Genomic DNA, 26411 nt, shown 5'->3' on the forward strand with positions numbered 1-26411 from the left:
TTTTAAGGAATCTTCATACTGTTCTCCGTAGTGACTGTACCAGTTTATATTCCCACCAATAGTGTGGGAGGGTTCCCTTTTTTCTACACCCTCTCTGACATTGTTGTTTGTAGAATTTTTGTTGATGGCCATTATGACTGGTATGAGGTGATGCCTCATTGTAGTTTTGATGTGCATTTCCCTAATAATTAGCAGTGTTGAGCATCTTTTCATGTGCCTCTTGGCCATCTGTATGTCGTAAATGTTAGTTTCCGGATTCACTGACTTTGCAGTTTTCTCCAGTTAATTATCAGCAAGCACCTTTTATTACTTTAAATGAGAACAAAATGAAGACCTGAAATCTCATGATCAAGAATTGTTTTCTGACGGACAAGCAGAATTGTTTGGTCTATTTTTATGGTTGATATAATTGTATTCAAAACTCATAAACAGTGTACATCCACTTCAATACTGATAAAAAGAAATTCTTAAAAGCAGTGAGAGAAAAGTATAAATGAACTCAATATTCCAGTCAAAAAGCAGAGATTACCAGATGTATAAAAAGCAAGACTCAGCTATATGCTACCTAAAAGAAATATATTTTAGACAGAAAAAAATACACCATACAAATAGCATAAGAAATCTGGTTTGTCTTTTTTAATATCAGATAAAGCAAACTTCAAGACAATGAGTACTGCCAAACATAAAGAGGCCAATATGTAATGATAAAAGGATCAACTTATCAGAAAGAACGATCATGAATGTGTAACTGCCCAATAACAGAATTTCAAAATATATCAGGCAAAATCTGACAGAACTAAAGTGAGGAATAAACAAATCCATAATTATAGTTGGAGGTTTTAATACCTTCTCCCAGTAATTGATAGAATAACTAGATGAAAAATTTCAGTAAGGACATAAAAGATCTAGACCAGGGGACAGCAAGCTATCTGTAAATCACATAGGAAGTATTTTTGGTTCAATTGGCCATAGTCTCTGTTGTAACTACTTAACTCTTCTGTTGTAGAGCAGAAGCAGCCGTAGACTTGTAAGTAAATGAATGAGTTATATTCCATTACAACTTTATGTACAAAAACAGATGGCGGTCCAGATTTGGCCTGTTGACGTAGAACACTGCCACAGTTTTTTTCTCTACTTTTATTCTAGGACTCCAGTTGCACATATTTTAGATATCTTCATATTCTTCTGTAGGTTACTTAAGTTCTGTTCATTCTTTTTCATGTTTTTTTCCCCTCTGTTCTTCAAATTGAATAATTTTATTGGTCTATATTCAAGATTACTGACTCTTTTATAATTTCTAATATACTATTAAGCCCATCTAGGAAATTTCTGATTTTGTATTTTTTAGTTCTAAATTTTCATTTGGTTCTTTTTATAGTTTCATTTCTCTGCTGAGATTTCGTATCTGTGCAGTCATTACAGGTATCTTCCTTTACATCCTTGACCATACTTGTAATAGCTGCTTTTAAATCCTTGTGTACTAATTCCAAATTCTGGGTTATTTCAGAGTTGAAGTCCTTTGATTGTATTTTCACACTTTCCTGTTTCATTATGTGTGTAGCACAGTGGTTCGCAAAATTTTTGTCTTAGGGCTCCTTACTTTAAAAATTTATTTAGGGTTCTCAGAGCTTTTGTTTATTTGGGTTATATCTATTGATATTTCTTATATTAGAAATTAAAAGAAAATTTTAAAATATTTATTCTTTTGAAAATAACAGTAAAACATTTATTTTAATATAAATAACATTTAGTGAAAATAATTGTCTTCCAAAACAAAAGAAATTTAATGAGAATAATGGTACTTTTTTACATTTTTGACTTGATATCTGGCTTAGTAGAAAACTGCTAGATTCTCATTTCTGCTGTGTGTTTTATATTGGTTTGATTGAAGTATATGAAGAAAATCCAGCATCACACAGATATATAGAAAGAAAGGAGTATTTTAATGGCCTTTTCATAAAATTGTAGATATTTTTCTTTTACACTACATCAGAACTTGACAAGTAGTAAATTCTTAAAGGGTATTGGCAGTGTGGAATCTGAAACCATATCAATGAACTTTTCATACCCTTACATTAAAATCTGTTGGTCTGTATTGTGCTTCGAATGGATCTTTCACTATCCTGTAACATTTAGAAAATAACCTTTAGTGAGTTTTGTAGATCTTTCAAATGTTGACACATTTTATCAATATCAAAACATTAACTTCATCAATATCACCACTCATCTCATTAGAGGAGTCTTTACAGCTCATATTCATGGATACAAGTTTTTTCAAAATGCTAATTATCAACTTAATTCACAAATTTTGTCCTTGGCAACAAAAACTTTGTTTTCTAGGAATTGATAAGCTCACCTCATTCATTTTCAATAAAATGTCTGCCAAAACTCCAAATATCTGTCAGTTGTTCTTTGAAGTGGAAATAGTGAGCCATGAAAATGTGGGTGGTTTACTCAAACCATCACACGAGCCATTTTCCTGAAGACAATCATTGTGCTTTTGTATGCAATGGAAGTACTTTGCATACTTTGTGATTTGTCACACAGAATACTAAAAAGATGTGTACTCAAAGGTCAAGATTTAATAAAACTAATAATTTTTACTACTTCATCAATGACATTGTTAAGTGAAACCAGGTTTTCTTTTTCTTTTTTTTTTAAACTGTATGTGGCCATGAAGAATGCAGTGACAACTAGTACAGTTTGGTGCAACTGTCTTGCTTAATGCTAAGGCAGCAGTTTTACCCACTGTTATTTTTACATCATCAGAGCAGAAGTCCATACAGTTTTTCTAGGATAAACCGCGAGATCCAAAAAAGTTACTTAATACTTTGAGTTTTTCAGTACCACTTTTGTTTGTTGCCAAGCATTCACATAAAGGAATTCTTCAGTATTTAGTTGTTATTGATATTGGACAAATACAATTAAAACACAAAACCCAACTAGATTTGTCTGTTTGTTAGGCAGAAGTATAATTTTGCAGATGATTTATTAACTTAATATTCATGTTTACAGTTAAATCTTTTTTTTTTTTTTTTTTTTTGCCATACACGGGCCTCTCACTGTTGTGGCCTCTCCCGTTGCGGAGCACAGGCTCCGGACGCGCAGGCTCAGCGGCCATGGCTCACGGGCCCAGCTGCTCCGCGGCATGTGGGATCTTCCCAGACCGGGACACGAACCCGTGTGCCCTGCATCAGCAGGCGGACTCTCAACCACTGCGCTACCAGGGAAGCCCAACAGTTAAATCTTTTATTCAGCAAGTTCCTGTATCATTGGAATGTGGCGGTGCCATAGTTTCTTTCACTGATTTTTCATCTAGCAGGCATTTAGCAAGGTCACCTTTATTAGTCTTTTAGCAACTGTGCTTGTCTAGTCAATGAAATATGATAACTTAACCCATATGATGCTTCAGTGACTTTTGCCTTCCTGGTTTGAAAAGCTAAACAATTTTTTACTTTTAAACTCATCACATCTGTGTTAAAAATAAAACATTCAATTAATTTTTCTCTAAACGGAATTATTTTCAAAATGGCCATCATTTCTGTTGCAAAAGGCACAGTAACATAAATTATTAACATCTCTGAAGCCAAGAGAAAGATAACTTTCATCATATTTTCACTTATTTTTAATTTTACACAATATTTTTTAGAGTAGATTCCTCTTTTCCATAAGTTAGAGATATCTGTTATCAATTTCATCTTTATCAGCATCTTTTGATGTAGATGTTGGAGCTGTGGGTTGGGAAAGTGAGTCTTCTGTATTTTAGTATAAATATTAGCAAAATCTAAAATTATAGTTTTAGATAAATTTTAAAATATATAAAAATTTACCAAAAAATTGTTATTGCCATATAAGGTAACAAAATGTACTTCTTGTGTTTCCTTGTAGGCACAGGGAAATCTTTGGGATTCCAAATATCAATTTATTGGATGATAATGAGGTTACAGAAATTACAACTATAAGAGCACAAGCTACTGTACTGAGAACAAACTGAGTTAATCTCTCTAAACATACATATTTATACTTAAAACCTACTACTTTAAACATTTTTAGGTAACACAGAAATACAGATGCATACCTTCTGGTAGTTATCAGAGAGATGATTTCCTCAAACAGTCATGTAGCCACTGGAGAACTGCACTGTAGCATTGTGATAGAATGAGAGAGAAAAGGACAAATAACAGTTTAGTATTACTATGAAAATATTTTTGACCTTGCAGATCCTTGAAAGGGTCTTGGGACTTACAGGAATATACAGATCACATTTTAAGAATCACTGGCCTAGTACTTTGAGATCATATTATGCACATTGAATAACATGTGTAGAGATTATGGATTCTGTTATCTTTCTATTGAGAATATTCATTTTTGTTTTAGCAGACAATTAATTTGGCTGCACTCAAACCTCAAATCCTCTTTTAGCCTAGCCAGCTGGCTTAGAGACTACCTGACATATGTCCAGTGTGTATGTCGGGGGTGGGGGTCAGCCAGAGTTTTGAGCAGAATATGTATGCAGAGTTTGTGGTTGTCCCTCTGGAATATCTTCCTCACCTTCCAGCTAATGTTGCAGCCACAAATACTGTCTTGTTTGTTCTCTCCACTAATAAGATTGCAGGTTTCTATCTAAAGTGGCTGCTTTCTGAGGGGCATTTATTCCCTTTGTGGGAGATCTGCATATGTCCCAAGGGAAGAAGTAGTGGTGTATGGTGGGCTCTTTTCATTGTGCTTCTCTCCCCTATAGAATTCTGGCTTCTCAAATGTCACCTATCTTGGTTGATCTCCAACGTATTTAAACAGTTGCTGCCTTTATTTTAACCAGGTTTCACAGTTTTTCTCTGCAAGAGGGGGTTAGTCTGATACAAACTATTCTCAGGGCCATAAGCAGGAGTCCTGAGGCCTAGAGTTGAGCACATTACTTCATGTGTGCTCTGACTAGTACAGAGTTGGATTATTATCTTCCTAAATAATATTTTAATTAGTGCTACTTAATATTACATTAGATTCTTGGCAGCCAGATCCTACTGTTGGCATTTGAAGACATCCAAAATCTCTCTTCTCCTTCCTCCATATTTTATTGTCTGCTGTTAAACCGTGTCTCCCTTGTCTAGTAATAATGCAATGTTTCTTAGTGTTTAAAGCTGAACAAAGTACTTTGTTATCTTTATTAAATTTGGATCTGTGTTGTCTTACCACCTAAACCTCCTGAATCTTTTAAAGCTTGATTTTTTTTCCATTCATATTCCTTTTAACTTTATATTATTTGAAGAACCTATGTTGTATTTTGTTGCCATTTTGTTACAGCTGTGGAAAGCATCATCATAGTTCTCTCTGATGATGAATAGTAAGAAGTTCCTTATTTCACATAAGGGGACACTTAAAGGCAAATTTTGTTATTTCACAAAATAATTTTACTTTTATTATCAGTTTTTAAAGAAAAAATCTCATACCCCAGAGATGCTATGAATTTAGTTATACTTTTAACTACATTTTTATATTATCATTCACAGCAGTTGACATGTACATGTGGAAGATTATTGAACATTTATTTATATGGAACAATCTGGTATGTTTATGGATTCATGCTCCCTGCAAGAATTCAGACCCAGTTATGGGGATCCACTAGTCTGTATCTTACTGTTGCAACAAAGACTTCTATTCTTTTTTTTTTTTAATTAACTTTTTATTTGGAAATAATTTCAAACTCATAAAAATTTGAAAATTAAAAATAATACAGAATGTGTGTATGTGTACACATATGTACACATTTTTTTTCCGAACTATTTGACAGTAAGATCATGACCTGTAAATACTTCAGTGTGTATTTCCAAAGCATAGAAATAGTCTCTTACACAAACGAATATGAAAACAACCATACAAAATCTATGGAATGCAGCAAAAGCAGTTGTTAGAGGGAAGTTCATAGTGATACAGGCCTGCCTCAAAAAAACAAGAAAAATCTCAAGTAAACAACCTAACTTACCACCTAAAAGAATTAGAAAAAGAAGAACAAACAAAACCTAAAATCGGCAGAAGGAAGCAAAGAATAAAGATCAGGGAGGGGGGCTTCCCTGGTGGCGCGGTGGTTGAGAGTCCGCCTGCTGATGCGGGGGACGTGGGTTCGTGCCCCGGTCCGGGAAGATCCCACATACCGCGGAGCGGCTGGGCCCGTTAGCCATGGGCGCTGAGCCTGTGCATCCGGAGCCTGTGCATCCGGAGCCTGTGCTCCGTAACGGGAGAGGCCACAACAGTGAGAGGCCCGCATACCACAAAAAAAAAAAAAAAAAAAAAAAAGATCAGGGAGGAAATAAATAAAATAGAGATTAAAAAAACAATAGGAAAAAATCAACAAAACCAAGAGCTCATTCTATGAAAGGGTGAAAAAAATTGACAAACCTGTGTCCAGGCTCACCAAGAAGAAAAGAGAGAGATCCCAAATAAACAAAATAAGAAATGAAAAAGGAGAAATCTCAGCTGATACCGCAGAAGTACAAAAAACCGTAGGAGAATACTATTAACAATTATGTACCAAGAAATTTGATATCCTAGAAGAAGTGGACAACTTTCTAGAAACATACAGCCCACCCAAAATTGAATCAAAAATAAATAGTTAGGCTTCCCTGGTGGCGCAGTGGTTGAGAATCCGCCTGCCGATGCAGGGGACATGGGTTCGTGCCCCGGTCCGGGAAGATCTCACGTGCTGCGGAGTGGCTGGGCCCGTGAGCCATGGCCACTGAGCCTGTGCGTCCGGAGCCTGTGCTCCGCAACGGGAGAGGCCACAGCAGTGAGAGGCCAGCATACGACAAAAAAAAAAAAAAAAAAAGGTAATTTGAACAGACTGATCACTAGAAGTGAAATAGAATCTGTAATAAAAAAAAAAAACTTCCTGCAAACAAAAGTCCAGGACCAGATGGCTTCACAGGCACATTCTACCAAACATACAAAGAAGAACTTACACTGATTCTTCTCAAACTCTTCCAAAAGATTGAAAAGGAGGGAACACTCCCAAAGACATTCTATGAAGCCACCATCACTCTGATACCAAAACCAAAGACACCAGCAAGAAAGAAAATTACAGGTCATATCTTTGATGGATATAGATGCAAAATTTCTCAACAAAATATTAGCAAACTGAATCCAACAACACATAAAGAAGATCATATACTGCAACCAAGTGGATTCATCCCAGGTTCACAAGGATGGTTCAAGATGCGCAAATCAATGTAATATACCACATTAACAAAAGAAAAGTAAAAAGCCACATGATTATCTCAATAGATGCAGCAAAAGCATTTGACAAAATTCAACATCCATTCATGATAAAAACTGTTATCAAAGTGGGAATAGAGGGAACATATATCAGCATAATAAATGCCATTTATGACAAACCCACAGCCAATATAATAGTCAAGGGTGAAAAGTTGAATGCCTTCCCACTAAAATCTGGAACAGGACAGGGATGCTCACTCTAACCACTTCTCTTCAACATAATATTGGAAGTCTTAGCCATAGCAGTCAGACAAGAAAAAGAAATAAAAGGTATCCAAATTGGAAGGAAAGAGCTAATATTGTCACTATATGCAGATGACATACTGTATATAGAAAACCCTAAGGACTCCACACAAAAACTACTAGATCTAATTAATGAATTCAGCAAAGTAGCAGGAGACAAGATTAACATTCAGAAGTTGGTTGCATTCCTTTACACTAACAATGAAATACTAGAAAGGGACTGTAAAAAAAAAAAAAAAAAAAAAACCTTTTAAAATCGCACCTGAAAAAAAAAAATACCTAGGAATAACCTGATCAAGGAGGTGAAAGACTTATATGCTGAGAACTATAAAACATTAATAGAGGAAATAAGAGGATTCAAAAAAATGGAAAGATATTGCATGCTCTTGGGTTGGAAGAATTAATATTGTTAAAATGGCAGTACTACCCAAAGCAATCTACAGATTTAATGTGATCCCTATCAAATTACCCATGACATTTTTTACAGAACTAGAACAAATAATTCAAAATTTTGTATGGAACCATAAAACACCCAGAATTACTAGAGCAATCCTGAGGAAGAAAAACAAAGCAGGAGGCATAACTCTCCCAGACTTCAGACAATACTACAAAGCTACAGAAACCAAAACAGGCATACAGATCAATGGAACAGAATAGAGAGCCCAGAAATAAACCCACACACCTATGGTCAATTAACCTTCAACAAAGGAGGCAAGAATATAAAATGGGAAAAAAACAGCCTCTTCAGCAAATGGTGCTGGAAAAGTTGGACAGCTGCATGTAAATCAGTGAAGTTAGAACACCCTCACACCATGCATAGAAATACACTCAAAATGGCTTAAAGACAAACATAAGACATGACACCATAAAACTCCTAGAAGAAAGCATAGGCAAAACATAACATAAATCATACCAAAGTTTTCTTAGGTCAATCTCTCAAGGCAATAGAAATAAAAACAAAAACAAAGGGCACCTGATCAATCTTACAAGCTTTTACACAGCAAAGGAAACCATAAAAAACAAAAAAACCCAAAAAGGCCACCCTCAGAATGAGAGAAAATATTTGCAAATTAAGCAAATATTAAGCTCCAAAGGGCTTAATCTCCAACATATACAAAGAGCTCATACAACTCCATAACAAAAAACCAAACAACCCAATTGAAAATGGACAGAAGACCTTAATAGACATTTTTCCAAAGAAGACTTACAGATGACCAGTAGGCACATGAAAAGATGCTCAACATCACTGATTAATAGAGAAATGCAAATCAAAACTACAATGAGGTACCACCTCACACTGGTCAGAATGGCCATCATTAAAAAGTCTATAAATAACAAATGCTGAAGACGGTGTGGAGAAAAGGGAACCCTCCTACACTGTTGGTGGGAATGTAAGTTGGTACAGCCACTATGGAGAACAGTATGGGGGTTCCTCAGGAAACTAAAAGTAGAATTACCATATAATTCAGCAATCCCATTCCTGGGATTATACCCAGACAAAACTATAATTTGAAAAGATACATGCACCCCTATGTTCATAGCAGCACTGTTCACAATAGCCAAGACATGGAAACAACCTAAATGTCCATCGACAGATGAATGGATAAAGAAGATGTGGTACATACATACAATGGAATACTACTCAGCCATAAAAATGAATGAAATATTGCCATTTGCAGCAACATGGATGCAATTAGAGATTATCATACTAAGTGAAGTAAGTCAGAATGAGAAAGACAAATACCATATGATATTACTTATATGTAGAATCTAAAATATGGCACAAATGAACCTATCTGCAAAATAGACTCATAGACATAGAGAACAGACTTGTGGTTGCCAAGGGGGAGTGGGGGAGGGAGAAGGATGGACTGGGAGTTTGGGGTTGGTAGATGCAAACAATTACATTTAGAATGGCTAAACAACAAGGTCCTAATGTATAGCACAGGGAAACTATACTCAATATCCTGTGATAAACCATAATGGAAAAAATATTTTTTAAAATGTGTACATGTGTATAGCTGAGTCACTTTGCTATATAACAGAGATTGGCACAGCATTGTAAATCAACATATTTCAATAAAAAAAGAAAAAAGAAATAGTCTCTTACATAGCCAAAATACAGTTTACATTCCATATCTGGATTTTGTCAGTTTATATTCCAATTCCAGTTTTCCATAATCTAATGGAATATTCCTATTTTATTAGCCTGTTGATGTTCATGATAGTATATTTCCCCTCTCAGTACAGCATCTAGTTTAGGGCCAAGTATTGCATTTAGTTGTCATATCTCTTTAGTCTCTGGTTGTGGTAAGGGGTGGTTCTCAGTTCTTTTTGTTTGTTTGTTTTTTGTTTTGTTTTTTTTTGTGGTACACGGGCCTCTCACTGTTGTGGCCTCTCCCATTGCGGAGCACAGGCTCAGCAGCCATGGCTCATGGGCCTAGCCACTCTGTGGCATGTGGGATCCTGGACCGGGGCACGAACCCGTGTCCCCTGCATCGGCAGGCGGACTCCCAACCACTGCACCACCAGGGAAGCCCTCAGTTCTTATTTAAACTTTATCTTAGGCAGGTCCTCTGCACCTGGGCCTCAGAGATAGGGATTTCTTAGTGTTCCTGCTCTGACTTTCCACCCCCATACCCGTCACAGCCAAACTCTGCCTTGTATCTCTTGGGGTGAGGTGAGGGGGGTGGCTGGATAGCAATTTGAGTGGTATTGAGAAAATTCAGATGGAGGGTAAACAGAGGTTGGAGATATGTGTTGAAACTAGGAGAGAGATTTTAAAGAAAATAAATTCTGTATGGCCTTGTCCATTTGTTAGACCTGGGCTGCCAATTTGGCACTAGGTTTTCTAGAAGCCAGTTCATATTGGGAAACAAGATCAGTGTCTTCATTTACATTGTCCCTAAGGTAAAAACAAACTAATTGCACATGGGAAGCATAATTTGGCCTCGTATCAAGATCAGAGAAACAATATCTTTATTATAAATAGGACAGTCGTTTCATAGGGCAGGTTTTTTTTTTTTTAAATAGTGTTTTTCAGTGTCAGCCAATAGCCTGATACTTAAGTGCACTTCTGTAAGGAGTCAAAATTATTTGGTTTTGGGTCTATAGGTCTGGCTAGGATAAAATTTCATAGTGGTTTCGTTGTAGAACCCTCTTCATATGAAATCTTATCAGAAAGCTCCATACGTAACATAAGAAAAAGTGGGATTGAACTGGGGCCACGTACCTGGAGTGCTACTAACTCAGCTCTCTCCCTTTCTCAATATTCTGAGATTTTCTATGGCACCTTTGCAGAGTGATTAGAGCCCTGAGCATGTTTTGAAAATCACTTGTCCAGAAAAAATTGGTGGATTGTATAGCCTGAGACAGTTTTCCACAAGTATATCTACCTGAATTTTGATTTGTTAGTATATATCAACTACATTATTTTATATTGTACCAATTTTTAAAACCCCTTATTTAGTATCATTTCCCTTATTCTTGGGCACTGACCTTTCCTTCTGCTTCACAAGTCAACTTATTGTTCTCTCTATGAAAGCAAAAAACAATACAAAACAAAAACCCAGGTTACCTATATGTATCAGAGAAAGAGGTGGCCCTTTTCTTATTTAATATTAATATGTCTACTTGTCATTGGATCCCATCACTTCTTAACCTCCTTTGAGATGGTATTCCATTAATTACCCCCATACTTTGGGTCCAGGGCACCTCTCTACTGGCTGCTATTTATTTATTTATTTTAGTTGTATTTATTTATTTATTTGGCTGCCTTTGGGTCTTCATTGCTGCATGTGGGCTTTCTCTAGTTGTGGCTAGCAGGGGCCACTCTTAGTTGTGGTGCACGGGCTTCTCATTGCGGTGACTTCTCTTGTTGCAGAGCACGGGCTCTAGGCACACAGGCTTCAGTAGTTGTGGCTTGCAGGTTCTAGAGCGCAGGCTCAGGAGTTGTGGTGCACAGGCTTAGTTGCTCCACGGCATGTGAGATCTTCCTGGACCAGGGATCGAACCTGTGTCCCCTGCATTGACAGGCAGATTCTTAACCACTGCATCACCAGGGGCGTCCCTGGCTGCTATTTTATAACCTTAAAAAAAGAAAATTATTCATCTACCCACCCAGCAGCTCTTTTTCCCTGCTAGCTACCACCCTGTTTATCTCTCTTGCTAGGATAAGCTTGAAAAATTAGCTTATGTTTACTAAATTCACTTTGTTTCCCATTCTTTTCTTTTTATTAAAAAAAAATATATAAATATATATATTTATACATAAAATAATACAGTAAACACCTACGCTTTTACCACCAAATTTAAAAAGCAGTATTACAATCGTTTAATGCATATCCTTCCCTCCCCTCAAATGTAACCATGACCCTAAATTTGATGATTATTTTTTCAATGCATTTCATTTTTACTTTTACTGTATATCGACAGATCCCTAAACAGTATATAGCTGAACTTTTCAACTTGAATGCCATGGATGATTTACAGGTTTGCCAAGATGTTGATCCTCTCAGTCTTTGGAAGAGTAAATATTATGACTAGCCTTGTTCATTTAGCCTAGTGTACCATACAAATATTACTGTTTTCTGTGTGCCATGATATAAATAAGTTGGGAAGTACTGATACATACTACTGTTTTGTATATTTTTAAAACTTTATGTTAATAATAGCATGCTGTTTTTTTGTTGTTAACATTCATCACCATATATTGTTATAGAATTTTTTTTCTTCTGATGAGTACTTTTAGGATTTACTCTTGTAGCAACTTTGAAATATGCAATACAATATCATTAACTATAGTCACCATGCTGTGCATTACATCTCCATGACTCATTTATTTTATAACTGGAAGTTGGTGCCTTTTTGACTCCCTTCACTCATTTTGCCCAACCTTTGACCCTTCCTCCCCACCCCCAGCAACCACCAATCTGTTCTCCATATCAATGAGCTTAGTTTTTTTGTTTGTTTTTTTAGATTCCACATTAAGTGAGATCATATGGCGTTTGTCTTTCTCTTATTTCATTTATCATAACGCCCTCAAGGTGGCAAGATTTCATTCGTTTTTATGGCAGAATAGTATTCCATTGTATATATATACACACCATACTTTCTTTATCCATTTATCCGTTGGTGGATACTTAGGTTGTTGCCGTATCTTGGCTATTGTAAATAATGCTGCAATAAATATCTTTTCAATTTAGTGTTTTTGTGTTCTTTGAATAAAAATCCAAAAGTGGAATTGCAGGATCATATGGTGGTTCTGTTTTTAATTTTTTTCTCCATAGTGGCTGTGCCAATTTACATTCCTATCAACAGTGCACAAAGACTCCCTTTTCTCCACACCCTAGCCAGCATTTGTCATCTCTTGGGTTTTTGTTTGTTTGTTTGTTTTGTTTTGTTTTTGATAGTAGCCATTTCTAACAGTGTGAGGTGCTATCTCATTGTGGTTTTGATTTGCAGTTCTCTGATGATTAGCAACATTAAGTATCCTTTCATGTACCTGTTGGCCGTCTTCTGTGTGGCTTCTTTGGGAAGAATGTCTGTTCATGTCCTCAGCCCATATTTTAAATTGGATTCTGTGGGTTTTTTTTTTTTTTTTTTTTTTTTTTTGCTATTGAGGAGTGAGTTGTTTACATGTTTTGGATATTAACCCCTTATTGGATATATGATTTGCAAATATTTTCTTCCATTCAGTACGTAGCTTTTCATTTTGCTGATGGTTTCCTTTGCTGTGCAGAAGCCTTTTAGTGTGATATAGTCCCACTTGTTTATTTTTGCTTTTATTGCCGTTGGTGTCAAATCCAAAACACCATCACCAAGACTAATGTCAAAGAGCATACCACCTGTTTTCTAAACGTTTTATGGTATCAGGTCTTATTTGAGTCTTTAATCCATTTTGCTTTGATTTTTGTGTATGGTTTAAGATAGTGGTCCAGTTTCATTCTTTTGCCTGTGGCTGTCCAGTCTTCCCAGCACCATTTATTGAAGACATTGTCCTTTCCCCATTGTATATTCTTGGCTCTTTCATCATAAATTAATTGACCATATGTGAATCGGTTTATTTCTGGGTTCTCTATTCTATTCCATTGATCTATGTCTGTTTTATGTCAGTACCATACTGTTTTGATGACTATAGCTTTGTAATATAGTTTTAAATTATATTACAAATTTCTGATATGGTGCCTCCAGCTTTTTTATTCTTTTTCAAGATTACTTTAGCTATTCAAGACCTATTTTGGTTCCATACACATTTTAGGATTGTCCTAATTCTGTGAAAAATGCCATTGGAATTTTGATAGGGATTGCATTTAATCTGTACATTGCTTTGGGTAGTATGGATGTTTTAACAATATTAATTCTTCTGATCCATGAGCACAGAATATCTTTTCATTTATTTGTGTCTTCTTTAATTTCCTTCATCAGTATCATAGTTTTTAGTATACAGGTCTTTCACCTCCGTAGTTAAATGTATTCCCAGTTATTTTATTCTTTTTGATGCAGTTGTAAATAGGATAGTTTTCTTAATTTTTCTTTCTGATAGTTTGTTGTTAGTGTGTAGAAACACAACAGATTTCTGTATATTGATTTTTTATCTTGCAAGTTAATTCATTTATTAGTGCTAACAATTTTTTTGTGGAGTCTTTAGGGTTTTCTCTTTTTTTAATTTTCAGACATTATTTTATTTTTTAACATCTTTTTTATTTTCAGACATTATTTTATTTTTATATTTTAACATCTTTATTGGAGTATAATTGCTTTAAAGTGTTGTGTTAGTTTCTGCTGTATAACAAAGTGAATCAGCTATATGAATACATATATCCCCATATCCCATCCCTCTTGCGCCTCCCTCCCACCCTCCTTATCCAACCCACATAGGTGGTCGCAGAACACCAAGCTGATCTCCCTGTGCTATGTGGCTGCTTTCCACTAGCTATCTATTTTATATTAGGTAGTATATATATGTCAGTGCTACTCTCTCACTTTGTTCCAGCTTACCCTTCCCCCTCCCTGTCTCCTCAAGTACATTCTCTACGTCTGTATCTTTATTCCTGACCTGCCCTTAGTTCATCAGTATGACAGACTCTAGATTCATCCATCTCACTACAAATAACTCAATTTCACTTCTTTTTATGGCTGAGTAATATTCCATTGTATATATGTGCCACATCTTTGTTATTCATCTGTTGGTGGACACTTAGGTTGCTTCCATGTCCTGGCTATTGTAAATAGAGCTGCAATGATCATTGTGGTACATGACTCTTTTTGAATTATGGTTTTCTCAGGGTATATGCCCAGTAGTGGGATTGCTGGGTTGTATGGTAGTTCTATTTTTAGTTTTTTAAGGAACCTGCATAGTGTTCTCCATAGTGGCTGTATCAATTTACATTACCACCAACAGTGCAAGAGGGTTCCCTTTTCTCCACACCCTCTCCAGCATTTATTGTTTGTAGATTTTTTGATGATGGCCATTCTGACCTGTATGAGGTGATACCTCATTGAAGTTTTGATTTGCATTTCTCTAGTGATTAGTGATGTTGAGCATCTCTTCATGTGTTTGTTGGCAATCTGTATATCTGCACTGGAGAAATGTCTATTTAGGTCTTCTGCCCATTTTTGGATTGGGTTGTTTGTTCTTCTTGATATTGAGCTACATGAGCTGCTTGTATATTTTGGAGATTAATCCTTTGTCAGTTGCTTTGTTTGCAAATATTTTCTCCCATCCTGAGGGCTGTCTTTTCTTCTTGTTTATAGTTTCCTTTGCTGTGCAAAGGCTTTTAAGTTTCATTAGGTCCCATTTGTTTATTTTTGTTTTTATTTCCATTTCTCTAGGAGGTGGGTCAAAAAGGATCTTGCTGTGATATATGTCATAGAGTGTCTGCCTATGTTTTCCTCTAAGAGTTTTATGCTGTCTGGCCTTACATTTAGGTCTTTAATCCGTTTTGAGTTTATTTTGGTGTATGGTTTTAGGAAGTGTTCTAATTTCATTCCTTTATATGTAGCTGTCCAATTTTCCCAGCACCACTTATTGAAGAGGCTGTGTTTTTCTCCATTGTATATTCTTGCCTCCTTTATCAAAGATAAGGTGACCATATGTGCGTGGGTTTTTCTCTGGGCTTTCTATCCTGTTCCGTTGATCTATATTTCTGTTTTTGTGCCAGTATCATACTGTCTTGATTACTGTAGCTTTATAGTATTGTCTGAAGTCTGGGAGCCTGATTCCTCCAGCTCTGTTTTTCTTTCTCAAGATTGCTTTGGCTATTCAGGGTCTTTTGTGTTTCCGTACAAATTGTGAAATTTTTGGTTCTAGTTCTGTAAAAAATGCCATTGGTAATTTAATAGGGATTGCCTTGAATCTGTAGATTGCTTTGAGTAGTATAGTCATTTTCACAATGTTGATTCTTCCAATCCAAGAACATGGTATATGTCTCCATCTGTTTGTATCATCTTTACTTTCTTTCATCAGTGTCTTATAGTTTTCTGCATAAAGGTCTTTTGTCTCTTTAGGTAGGTTTATTCCTAGGTACTTTATTCTTTTTGTTGCCATGGTAAATGGGAGTGTCTCCTCAATTTCTATTTCATATTTTTCATTGTTAGTGTGTAGGAGTGCAAGAGATTTCTGTGCATTAATTTTGTATCCTGCAACTCTACCAGATTTATTGATTAGCTCTAGTAGTTTTCTGGTAGCATCTTTAGGATTCTCTATGTATAGTATCATGTCATCTGCAAACAGTGACAGTTTTACTTCTTTTCTGATTTGGATTCCTCTTATGTCTTTTTCTTCTCTGATTGCTGTGGCTAAAACTTCCAAAACTATGTTGAATAATAGTGGTGAGAGTGGACAACCTTGTCTTGTTCCTGATCTTAGAGGAAATGTTTCAGTTTTTCACCATTGAGAGCAATCTTGGCTGTGGGTTTGTCATATATGGCCTTTATTATGTTGAGGCAGGTTCCCTCTATACCTACTTTCTGGAGAGTTTTTATCTTAAATGGGTGTTGAATTTTGTCCAAAGCTTTTTCTGCATCTGTTGAGATGATCATATGGTTTTTCTCCTTCACTTTGTTAATATGGTTTATCACATTGATTGATTTGTGTACACTGAAGAATCCTTGCATTCCTGGGATAAACCCCACTTGATTGTGGTGTATGATCCTTTTAATGTGCTGCTGGATTCTGTTTGCTAGTATTTTGTTGAGGATTTTTGCATTATTTTCATCAGTAATATTGGCCTGTAGTTTTCTTTCTTTGTGACATCTTTGTCTGGTTTTGGTATCAGGGTGATGGTGGCCTCGTAGAATGAGTTTGGGAGTGTTCCTCCCTCTGCTGTATTTTGGAAGAGTTTGAGAAGGATAAGTGTTAGCTCTTCTCTAAATGTTTGATAGAATTCGCCTGTGAAGCCATCTGGTCCTGGGCTTTTGTTTGTTGGAAGATTTTTAATCACAGTCTCAATTTCAGTGCTTGTGATTGGTCTGTTCATATTTTCTATTTCTTCTGGGTTCAGTCTTGGAAGATTGTGCTTTTCTAAGAATTTGTCCATTTCTTCCAGGTTGTCCATCTTATTGGCATATAGTTGCTTGTAGTAATCTCTCATGATCCTTTGTATTTCTGCATTGTCAGTTGTTACTTCTCCTTTTTCATTTCTAGTAATGTTGATTTGAGTCTTCTCCCTTTTATTCTTGATGAGTCTGGCTAATGTTTTATCAATTTTGTTTATCTTCTCAAGGAACCAACTTTTAGTTTTATTGATCTTTGCTATTGTTTCCTTCATTTCTTTTTCATTTATTTCTGATCTAGTTTTTATGATTTCTTTCCTTCTGCTAATTTTGGGTTTTATTTGTTCTTCTTTCTCTAGTTCGTTTAGGTGTAAGATTAGATCGTTTATTTGAGATTTTTCTTGTTTCTTGAAGTAGGATTGTATTGCTATAAACTTCCCTGTTAGAACTGCTTTTGCTGCATCCATTATGTCTTGGGTTGTCATGTTTTCATTGTCATTTGTTTCTGGGTATTTTTGGATTTCGTCTTTGATTTCTTCAGTGATCTCTTGGTTATTTAGTAGCACTTTTGTTTAGCTTTCTTTTGATTTCCATTTGCATGGAATATCTTTTTCCATCCCCTCACTTTCAGTCTGTATGTGTCTCTAGGTCTGAAGTGGGTCTCTTGTAGACAGCATATGTATGGGTCTTGTCTTTGTATCCATTCAGCCAGTGTATATCTTTCGGTTGGAGCAGTTAATCCATTTACATTTAAGGTAATTATCCATATGTTTCTAACTATTACCATTTTCTTAATTGTTTTGGGTTTCTAATTGTAGGTCTTTTCCATCTCTTGTGTGCCTAGAGAAGTTCCTTTAGCATTTGTTGTAAAGCTGGTTTGGTGGTACTGAATTCTGTTAACTTCTCTGTAAAGGTTTTAATTTCTCCATCGAATCTGAATGAAATCCTTGCTTGGTAGAGTAATCTTGGTTGTAGGTTTTTCTCTTTCATCACTTTAAATACCTCTTGCCACTCCCTTCTGGCTTGAAGAGTTTCTGCTGAAAAATCAGCTGTTAACCTTTTGGGGATTCCATTGTATGTTATTTGTTACTTTTCCTTGCTGCTTTTAATATTTTTTCTTTGTATTTAATTTTTGATAGTTTGATTAATGTGTCTCAGCATGTTTCTCTTCGGGTTTATCCTGTATGATACTCTCTGTGCTTCCTTGTTTGACTATTTCCTTTCCCATGTTAGGGAAGTTTTCCACTATAATCTCTTCAAATATTTTCTCAGTCCCTTTCTTTTTCTTTTCTTCTTCTGGGACCCCTATAATTTGAATATTGGTGTGTTTAATGTTGTCCTGGAGGTCTCTGAGACTGTCCTCAATTCTTTTCATTCTTTTTTCTTTATTCTGCTCCCTGGCAGTTATTTCCACCCTTTTATCTTTCAGCTCACTTATCCATTCTGCCTCAGTTATTCTGTTATTGAATCCTTCTAGAGTATTTTTAATTTCAGTAATTGTGTTGTTCATCATTGTTTGTTTGCTCTTTAGTTTTTCTAGATCCTTGTTAAATGTTTCTTGTATTTTCTCCATTCTGCTTCTGAGATTTTGGATCATCTTTACTATCATTACCCTGAATTCTTTTTCAGGTAGATTGCCTACTTCATCTTCATTTCTTTGTTCTTGTAGGTTTTTACCTTGCTCCTTTGTCTGTAACATAGTTTTTTGTCATTTAATTTTTTTGTTGTTGGGTGGTGCTGTATTCCCGTCTTTCTGGTTGTTTGGCCTGAGATGTCCAGTACTGGAGTTTGCAGGCAGTTGGATAGAGCTGGGTCTTGGTGCTGAGATGAGGACCTCTGGGAGGCCTCACTCCGATTGATATTCCCTGGGGTCTGAGGTTCTCTGTTAGTCCAGCGGTTTGGACTCGGTGTTCCCACCACAGGAGCTTAGGCCAGACCTCTGCCTGGGAGCCAAGATCCTAGAAGCCAGTCACTAGGGGTTCCTCCCGTCCCCTTTGGTGTACATGGTCCCCCTCTGGTGCCTGATAGGTACCCTTGAAATCACATAGAATGATGAGAATCTATCCAGGTAGATCTCTAGGATGGAAAGGAGCCCATTCATGAACATCTCTGCAAAGACCTCTCAGTATCCCAAGAGAGCTGCTCAATGGACGCATCATCGCGGTGCAGACTCAAGGGCCTCACCAGCAATGGGAAATGATGCCACAACTTGGGCCACTGAGGGGCAGCCCAGAGCGCTGCAGGGGCACCACTGAGGGCAGGGCAAGATGCACTCACACACTGAAGGGAGTGCACGGTGGTGGCAGGACACCCCTGCTCTTACCCCACTGTGGGGAGGGCCTGTCTTGAGACATGTGGCGAGGCTAGAGTGCCCGTGGCATGAGAGGCATTGGTGGGAGACCAAAGGCGGGCCGGGGTCCACACCCCTGCCTTCCATGCACCACTGCCGGGTAGGCAGGAGAGCTAGGGTTTTCTGTATATAATATCATGTCATCTGCAAATAGAGACAGTTTTACTTCCTCCTTTCCAAGGAATGCCTTTGGATGCCTTTTATTTCTTTTTCTTGCCTAATTGCTGTGGTAAGGACTTTTAATACTATGTCAAATGATATTGGTGAGAGTGGGCATCCTTGTCTTGCTCCTAATCTTAGAGGAAAAACTTCCAGCTTTTCACTGTTGAGTATGATGTTACCTGTGGGGTTGTCATATATGGCCTTTATTATGTTAAGGTGTATTCCCTCTGTACCCACTATGTTGACTGTATATGTTCTTTATCCTATTTTTAGTCAGTTTTGTTTGTGAGATCCATTCATTTAATGCAGGTAGCATTTTTTTCATTTGTGTTTCATTGATTTATGGTATTCTACTATATAAATATATCATAACTCCACCATTTTCCTATTAATGGATGTTTATTTAGGTAGTCTGTAAATTCTTGCTATTACAAGTAATATTGCTGTAAAGCTTCTTAAATGTCTCCTTGTATGTTAGTATTTCCCTAGAGAAGTATGCCTAAGAGTGAAATTGCTTAGTTACCAGTAAATGTCTAGCTTTACCAGATATTGACAAATTATTTACCAAAGCGGTTATTTACACTTAACAACAGTTTATAAAATTTACCTTTATTTTCATTATCTCTGTAGTTTGGTATTTTCTCTTTTTTAAGGTTTTGCAGTTCTAGAGATAGATGATAGTTCCAAAGATAGGTAGTGGTTATGGTTGCAGAGCAAGGCAAACATACTTAATGCCACAGAACTACACTTAACAATGATTAAAATGGTAACTTCTGTGTTAGTTATGTTTTACTATGATTTTTTTAAAGTTTTGCTAGTCTTATGGGAATGAAATCTCACTTTTTTTTAAAATTTGCTTTTCCCTGATTACTAGTAAGGGATCTTTTCATATGCTAAATGTCCATTCATTTTTTTTTTTTTCCCTTTCCAAGTTTCCTGTTTATATCTTTTTTGCCCATTTTTCTATAGAATTGTCTGTCTGCTTATCAATTTCTGGAAGTTCTTTTTATTCTAGATACTAATCTTTTGTTATGTATGTTACATTTCCTCTCAGTTATGGCTGTCTTTTCCATTTTTTAAATCATATTTTTTGATAAACAGAAGCTTATAATTTTAATGTTGAACAGTTTTTCTTTTTTCTTTTTTTTTTTTTTGCGGTACACGGGCCTCTCACTTTTGTGGCCTCTCCCGTTGCGGAGCACAGGCTCCAGACACACAGGCTCAGCGGCCATGGCTCACAGGCCTAGCCACTCTGCGGCATGTGGGATCCTCCCAGACTGGGGCACGAACCTGCGTCCTCTGCATTGGCAAGCGGACTCTCAACCACTGTGCCACCAGGGAAGCCCAGTTTTTCTTTTTTGATATGTATTTTGTGTGTCTTATTTAAGGAATCTTTCCTAAGACAGAGTCTTAACAATATTAAGCAGTATTTTTTTCTTAAAAGTTTTAAAGTTTTGCTTTTCACATTTTGGTTATAATCTGCTTGATTTGATTTTTTGTTTGGTGTGAAGTAACTATTTAATTTTTCCTCATGTAGCTAATCATTTATTACACATTTCCTTTCTCCCCCACTGATCTACAGTGTTACCTCTTATATATCAAGTTTACATATATGCACAAGTCTATTTCTGTGTACCCTGTTCTGTTCTATCCATCAGTTGTTTATCATTGTACCAATACTGCACCTAAAGCTTTATAATAAAATTATCTAGTTGGGCAATACCCCTCTCCCTCATTCTTCTCCAAAATCGTCTTAGCCATTTTTGGCTCTCTGCCGTTCTCCACAGTTTTAGAATTAATTTGTCAAGCTCCACAGTTGGAGTTTTGATTGATAAACATCCCTATCTCTTATTTTCAAGGGAATTCTAGTGTTTCACCACTAGGTATGATGTTAAAGCAGTTTCCTACAATAGACAGTGTCATATAATGGTTAAAAATGTTAACAGTCCAGACTTTGTAGCCAGATTGCCTGAATTCAGTTTTTAGTATTACAACTTGCTTGCTGTATGACCTTGGACAGATCACTTAGCTTCTCTGTGCCACAGTTTTTTCAACTGTATAATGGTGATAGTAACAGTCTGTATACTTCATATGGTAGTTCTAACGATTTAATGAGTTAGTATATGTAAAACACTTAAAACTGTGCCTGGCATATAGTATAAGTACTGTGAATTAGCTGTTTTTATAATTACTATTATAAATCCTTGTTTGCTAAAAGTTTGTTTGTTTTGAAATCGTGAAGAGGTATTGAATTCTTTAACTAATACCTGATAGTTTGTTAGGACATTAATCAACATGTGTTGAGCTTAACAGAGTGTCAGATTTATGCCCTGACTAGAATTTAATGAATATGGCTTTTTAAGCCTTGTCGTAGTTAGTGGTAGTTCCCATTTAACTTTTTTTCTGGATTACCTTTTAGAAGCCCTGTTGATGACTTTATGTTCCTAATCATCCAAACATATAAGCATATTGCAGTCATTAGAGAATCTGTTACCTACTGCCAGGAAAATGTGTTTTTACACTTAGTGGAAGTAGATTACTTTGTATTTTGTTATTTTACTAACAGATTAGTGGTTCATTTATAATTCTAAGACAAGGTGAATAGCTACTAGATGAAGAAGCAGTTTTGGGGAGAATTTAACAAGACAAGAAATTCTGTTTCTGGGTTCTCTTGAAAAAATTCACTAATGTTGAAAAATCTGTATATGAATAAATTTTATGGAGTTATTTGTACACAGCTGGGGCTGAATTTATGGACTGCTTTTCTGACTTGCTAAAAAGCTAAAGATTGACAACCCCTTTCATACTGCATTATCCAGCTTGGCTTTTAACTCCAAGAGAACAGTGTTCACAAATTGATGCTCTGTTCCTTTGGGGTTGGTGTAGAAGCATTAAATTGTACTAAAATATTCATATATGAGTGCATTTAGCTGAAAGCAATTGATGTTCTATTCCCAAGAGGACAAAGAGAAATGCTGTATGGACCTGTAGTCCAGAAAACACCCTAAGCATGCTTCTTAAAGGTAATTACATGGCCTGGATGATCGAAGCCCTTACAGTGAAGCTTAAAATGACAAAGGAGAAGTTGTAGAACTAATAAACTGTGATTTGGATGTATAAATAGTTTGGTCATTCAATAGTTAAAAACTTATTTGCTAAAAGTTGTAATTGTATCTTTGCGTTCTAATTATATCTTTGCTTTATTAGCCAATTTTTATTAGACTGATTTCTCTAAACATTTATTTCAGAGGACAAATATCAGCCAAGTTTTTTAATCCATTACCACTTTATATATAAAGTTAAATTTTTTAAGTTTTGGAGAGACAATTGAATTTTTTAATGTATATATTAGAACTTTTAAAAAAGGATTCCACTGATATAATTGACATGTAGGTGGTCAATCTCATTTAACAGCTGGCACGAAAATCAGTAAGAGTAGACAGCAAATCTTTGTTGTAGCTGTTGTGGTGTGGCAACTTGAATAAAACTATTCTAATTCTCACTGTATTTTTGTTTCTTTCATATAAAAGCTAATTTTTTTCTCATGTGTAGTTTCTGATAAGATAAACATGCACATTAATGTCAGAGAACATAAGACACTACTAAAAGGAAATGTTTATTTAATGATGGTTGATCAGTTAGAGTATGTAATTCAATCCTCGTGTTTACTTTAGGGCCAAAGACATAAGTACTAGGATCCTGTATAAAAGAACATTTTAATAACTTATTTTAATATAATTATATATTAATATTAACTAAACTTAGTCTGAAAAGGAATTTGGGAAATAGTATTTGGGGCAGGGGAATATTTTCCATTTCCTTAAAGTGAGATTACTTAGAAGGTCTCCAGGAAGGTTGGAAGAATAGTAAATTTATTATTGTGTTATAGGCACTTCCCTTTTCTACATTACTAGCTCTGCTCAAATTCTTGTAACTTTAAAATGTGCTTCAAGGAGTCTTTGTGTATCTTGGGCTGAACTTCACAGAGAACTCTAGTTGCTTAAAAAAAAAAAAAACAAACATTTTTTAGGACAGTTTTAGATTTACATAAAAATTACAAAAATAGTACAGATACTTCCCATCAATCTTTTACCTGGTTTCACCTATTGTTATTTTTTTAATGTTATGTTGAACTATTTACTTTTGATAGTTGTTGAAACCACAGGATTCTAGAATTAAGTGTTTTGAAGACGGAGAATTATGTAAAGGATTCTGTCAAGGAAATAACTTTTGTGTGTGTGTGTGTGGGGGGGGTGGTACACGGGCCTCTCACTCTTGTGGCTTCTCCCATTGCGCAGCACAGGCTCCGGACGCTCAGGCTCAGCGGCCATGGCTCACGGGCCCAGCCGCTCCGCGGCATGTGGGATCTTCCCAGACCGGGGCACGAACTCGTGTCCTCTGCATCGGCAGGCGGATTCTCAACCACTGCGCCACCAGGGAAGCCCAAGGAAATTACTTTTTGATGATTTTATTGTGGTAAAATCTAACGAAATTTACCATTTTAACCATTTTTAAGTGTACAATTCAGAGGCATTAATTACATTCAGAATGTTGTGCAACCATAACCACTGTCTATACCCAAAAGTTTTCATGGCCCCAAACAGAAGCTCTATACCCATTAAGCAGTAGTAGCTCCCCATTCTCTCCCACCCCAGTCCCTGGTAATGCCTAATCTACTTTATGTCTCTATGATTTTGCCTATGCTAGATATTTCATAAAAGTGGAATCATACAATATTTGTCCTTTTGTGACTGTCTTCTTTTAGCACGTTTTCAGATTTAATCCATGTAGCATGTGTCAGAACTTCATTCCTTTTTATGGCTGAAAAATATTTCAGTAATAGTCCATGAACATTTTGTTTATCCATTTATCTGTTGATAGATACTGGCGTGGTTTTGTTTTCACCTTTTGGCTATTGTGAATAATGCTGCTGTGAACATTCACATACAGATATCTGTTTGAGTCCCTGTTTTAAATTCTTGAGTGGTATACCTAGGCGTGGGATCGCTGGGTCACATGGTAATTCTCTGTTTAGCTTTTTTTTGTTGGTGGTGGTTTTTTTTTTTTTTTGCGATACGCGGGCCTCTCACTGTTGTGGCCTCTCCCGTTGCGGAGCACCGGCTCCGGACGCACAGGCTCAGCGGCCATGGCTCACGGGCCTAGCCGCTCCGCGGCATGTGGGATCTTCCCGGACCGGGGCACGAAGCCGTGTCCCCTGCATCGGCAGGCGGACTCTCAACCACTGCACCACCAGTGAACCCCTCTGTTTAGCTTTTTGAAGAACCTCCAAACTGTGTTCCTCTGGTTACTTTGTACCTTTCATAAGCTCCTTGGCACAGAAGTTATCTTAATAATTTTAGATTAAATAATCATCAAGAAAGGCTGTGCACAAACAATGGCCTTCTTAGTAATTTTGGGAAAGAGGTAGCTTGGTGAGTGAAAAGAATAGTACTTGGAAGTCAGGTTCAGTTGCCAGCTTTGGTTTTGGGGGCCTCTGTTTTTTCATTGATTAAATAAAAAGATTATGCCTAAATTCATAGAGGTTCCTTACTACTCAAAAATTCTATATAGGTATATATAATTTAGCATGATCTAACTAACCAGATCAGTTAAAAAATCTTACTGATAAAAAATTTTATAGTCACAATTTTTATTTGATCTGCTAAAATGCAAAGCTTTGTAATAGACTGATTATATATCTAAATATTTTGATGTCATACACCCAAATATTTCATTGTAATTTAATCATCTGAATAATTTTATATAATCATTTTATATAGTATACTTTGCTTTCTGTCATTCTAGGTATACTTGAAGAATATCTCCCCACAGTAGAAAATCTGTGAATTAGTATAGAAGCTAATTACGTAAATGCTAAGCATTAAACTGCAAAAATAGTTAAATATTAAAAATATATTGTCAAAATATTCTCTTAAGAAAAATTTAAGGTTAAGAAGCCTGCCTTTTACTAGGTGTATATAACTTTGAACAACTCAGCAGGCCTGCCTGAGCCTGTGCTTTCTGTTCTATAAAATGAAAAGAATTTCCACCCCTTAGAGTTATTGTCATAGTTAAGTGAGTTAATGTATATAAAGTAGAATATGGTTACTGGCATATAGACAATTCATGTAGTTGTGATGATTACTATGCCATCTTGAATCCTGATAAAACCTGAGTTAGTCCTAGTATAGGAGCATTGTCTGATGGATGGGACATACCTTCAGCTTCAAACCAAGAGTATGCATAAAGTTCTCTATTCATGTAAAACTCAGTTTAGCCATAATCCTGCCTGAGAATTTCATAATATAGGCAGAGAGCTGTTTGAGAAAAGAGCCACAGATAGTTGTGCTTTGCGTTTTGGGGCCTCTTCCAAAAAGAGAAGAGACTTAAACACAATTTAGCAAACAGAGGAAATAGTTTGACCTTTTAAATGAGCAGCAGGATGAAATATAGCAATATTAATTCACAGGAGACTTGCTGTAATTAGAAAATATAGTTCAGTTAATCTGCTTCTCAAAGAGACATTCATTATTTGTTATGATGAATTCTATTTAACTCCTAACCTGGCATTTGTCCTGTGTATGTGTTGTGTTTTAGCTGTAACAGTTGCTGTTTAAGTTTATGCCTCTGTAGTCTTCTGAGTAAACAAGGTTGAGAGAGCATGTGCCATTCTGTAAAACTTGTCCTGTCTGAGGTAGTCATAGGGTATTGTTTTTGAGCACGTAACTTTGGATTGTGAACTCTAGTGAGAACTACTTATATGACGTCTTTAAAATTTTTTATCTTTGAATAAATGTAGTTTTTTACATTCCTTCCCCAACTCTATTTAGAAAGGGAGACTTGGTAGGAAAGATATTTTAAACCTGATTTTTAAGGAGATGAAGTAATATTGGCC

The 26411-nt window shown here is 36.1% G+C and overlaps 1 protein-coding gene across 6 annotated transcripts in view; it reads left to right on the forward strand.

The window, feature by feature from the left end:
* ETFA (electron transfer flavoprotein subunit alpha) overlaps window positions 1-26411 on the forward strand; it is a 91006-nt gene that overhangs the window by 36042 nt on the left and 28553 nt on the right. The window contains exon 10 of one of the 6 annotated variants that reach the window (XR_010839731.1): window positions 23815-23992. The exons of 3 other annotated variants lie outside the window; for them this stretch is intronic. Coding sequence is in view for 1 of the 3 variants with exons in the window: in XM_059058184.2 (XP_058914167.1) it covers window positions 11944-12054 (111 nt within the window). In the remaining 2 variants the exon portion in view is untranslated. Of the gene's footprint in view, window positions 1-11943; window positions 12713-23814; window positions 23993-26411 lie in introns of those variants that run through there. 2 more of the 6 variants (XR_010839734.1, XM_059058184.2) reach the window with 2 other exon arrangements.

This window comes from Kogia breviceps, chromosome 3, assembly GCF_026419965.1.
Source record: "Kogia breviceps isolate mKogBre1 chromosome 3, mKogBre1 haplotype 1, whole genome shotgun sequence".
Classification (NCBI taxonomy): Eukaryota; Metazoa; Chordata; class Mammalia; order Artiodactyla; family Physeteridae; genus Kogia; species Kogia breviceps.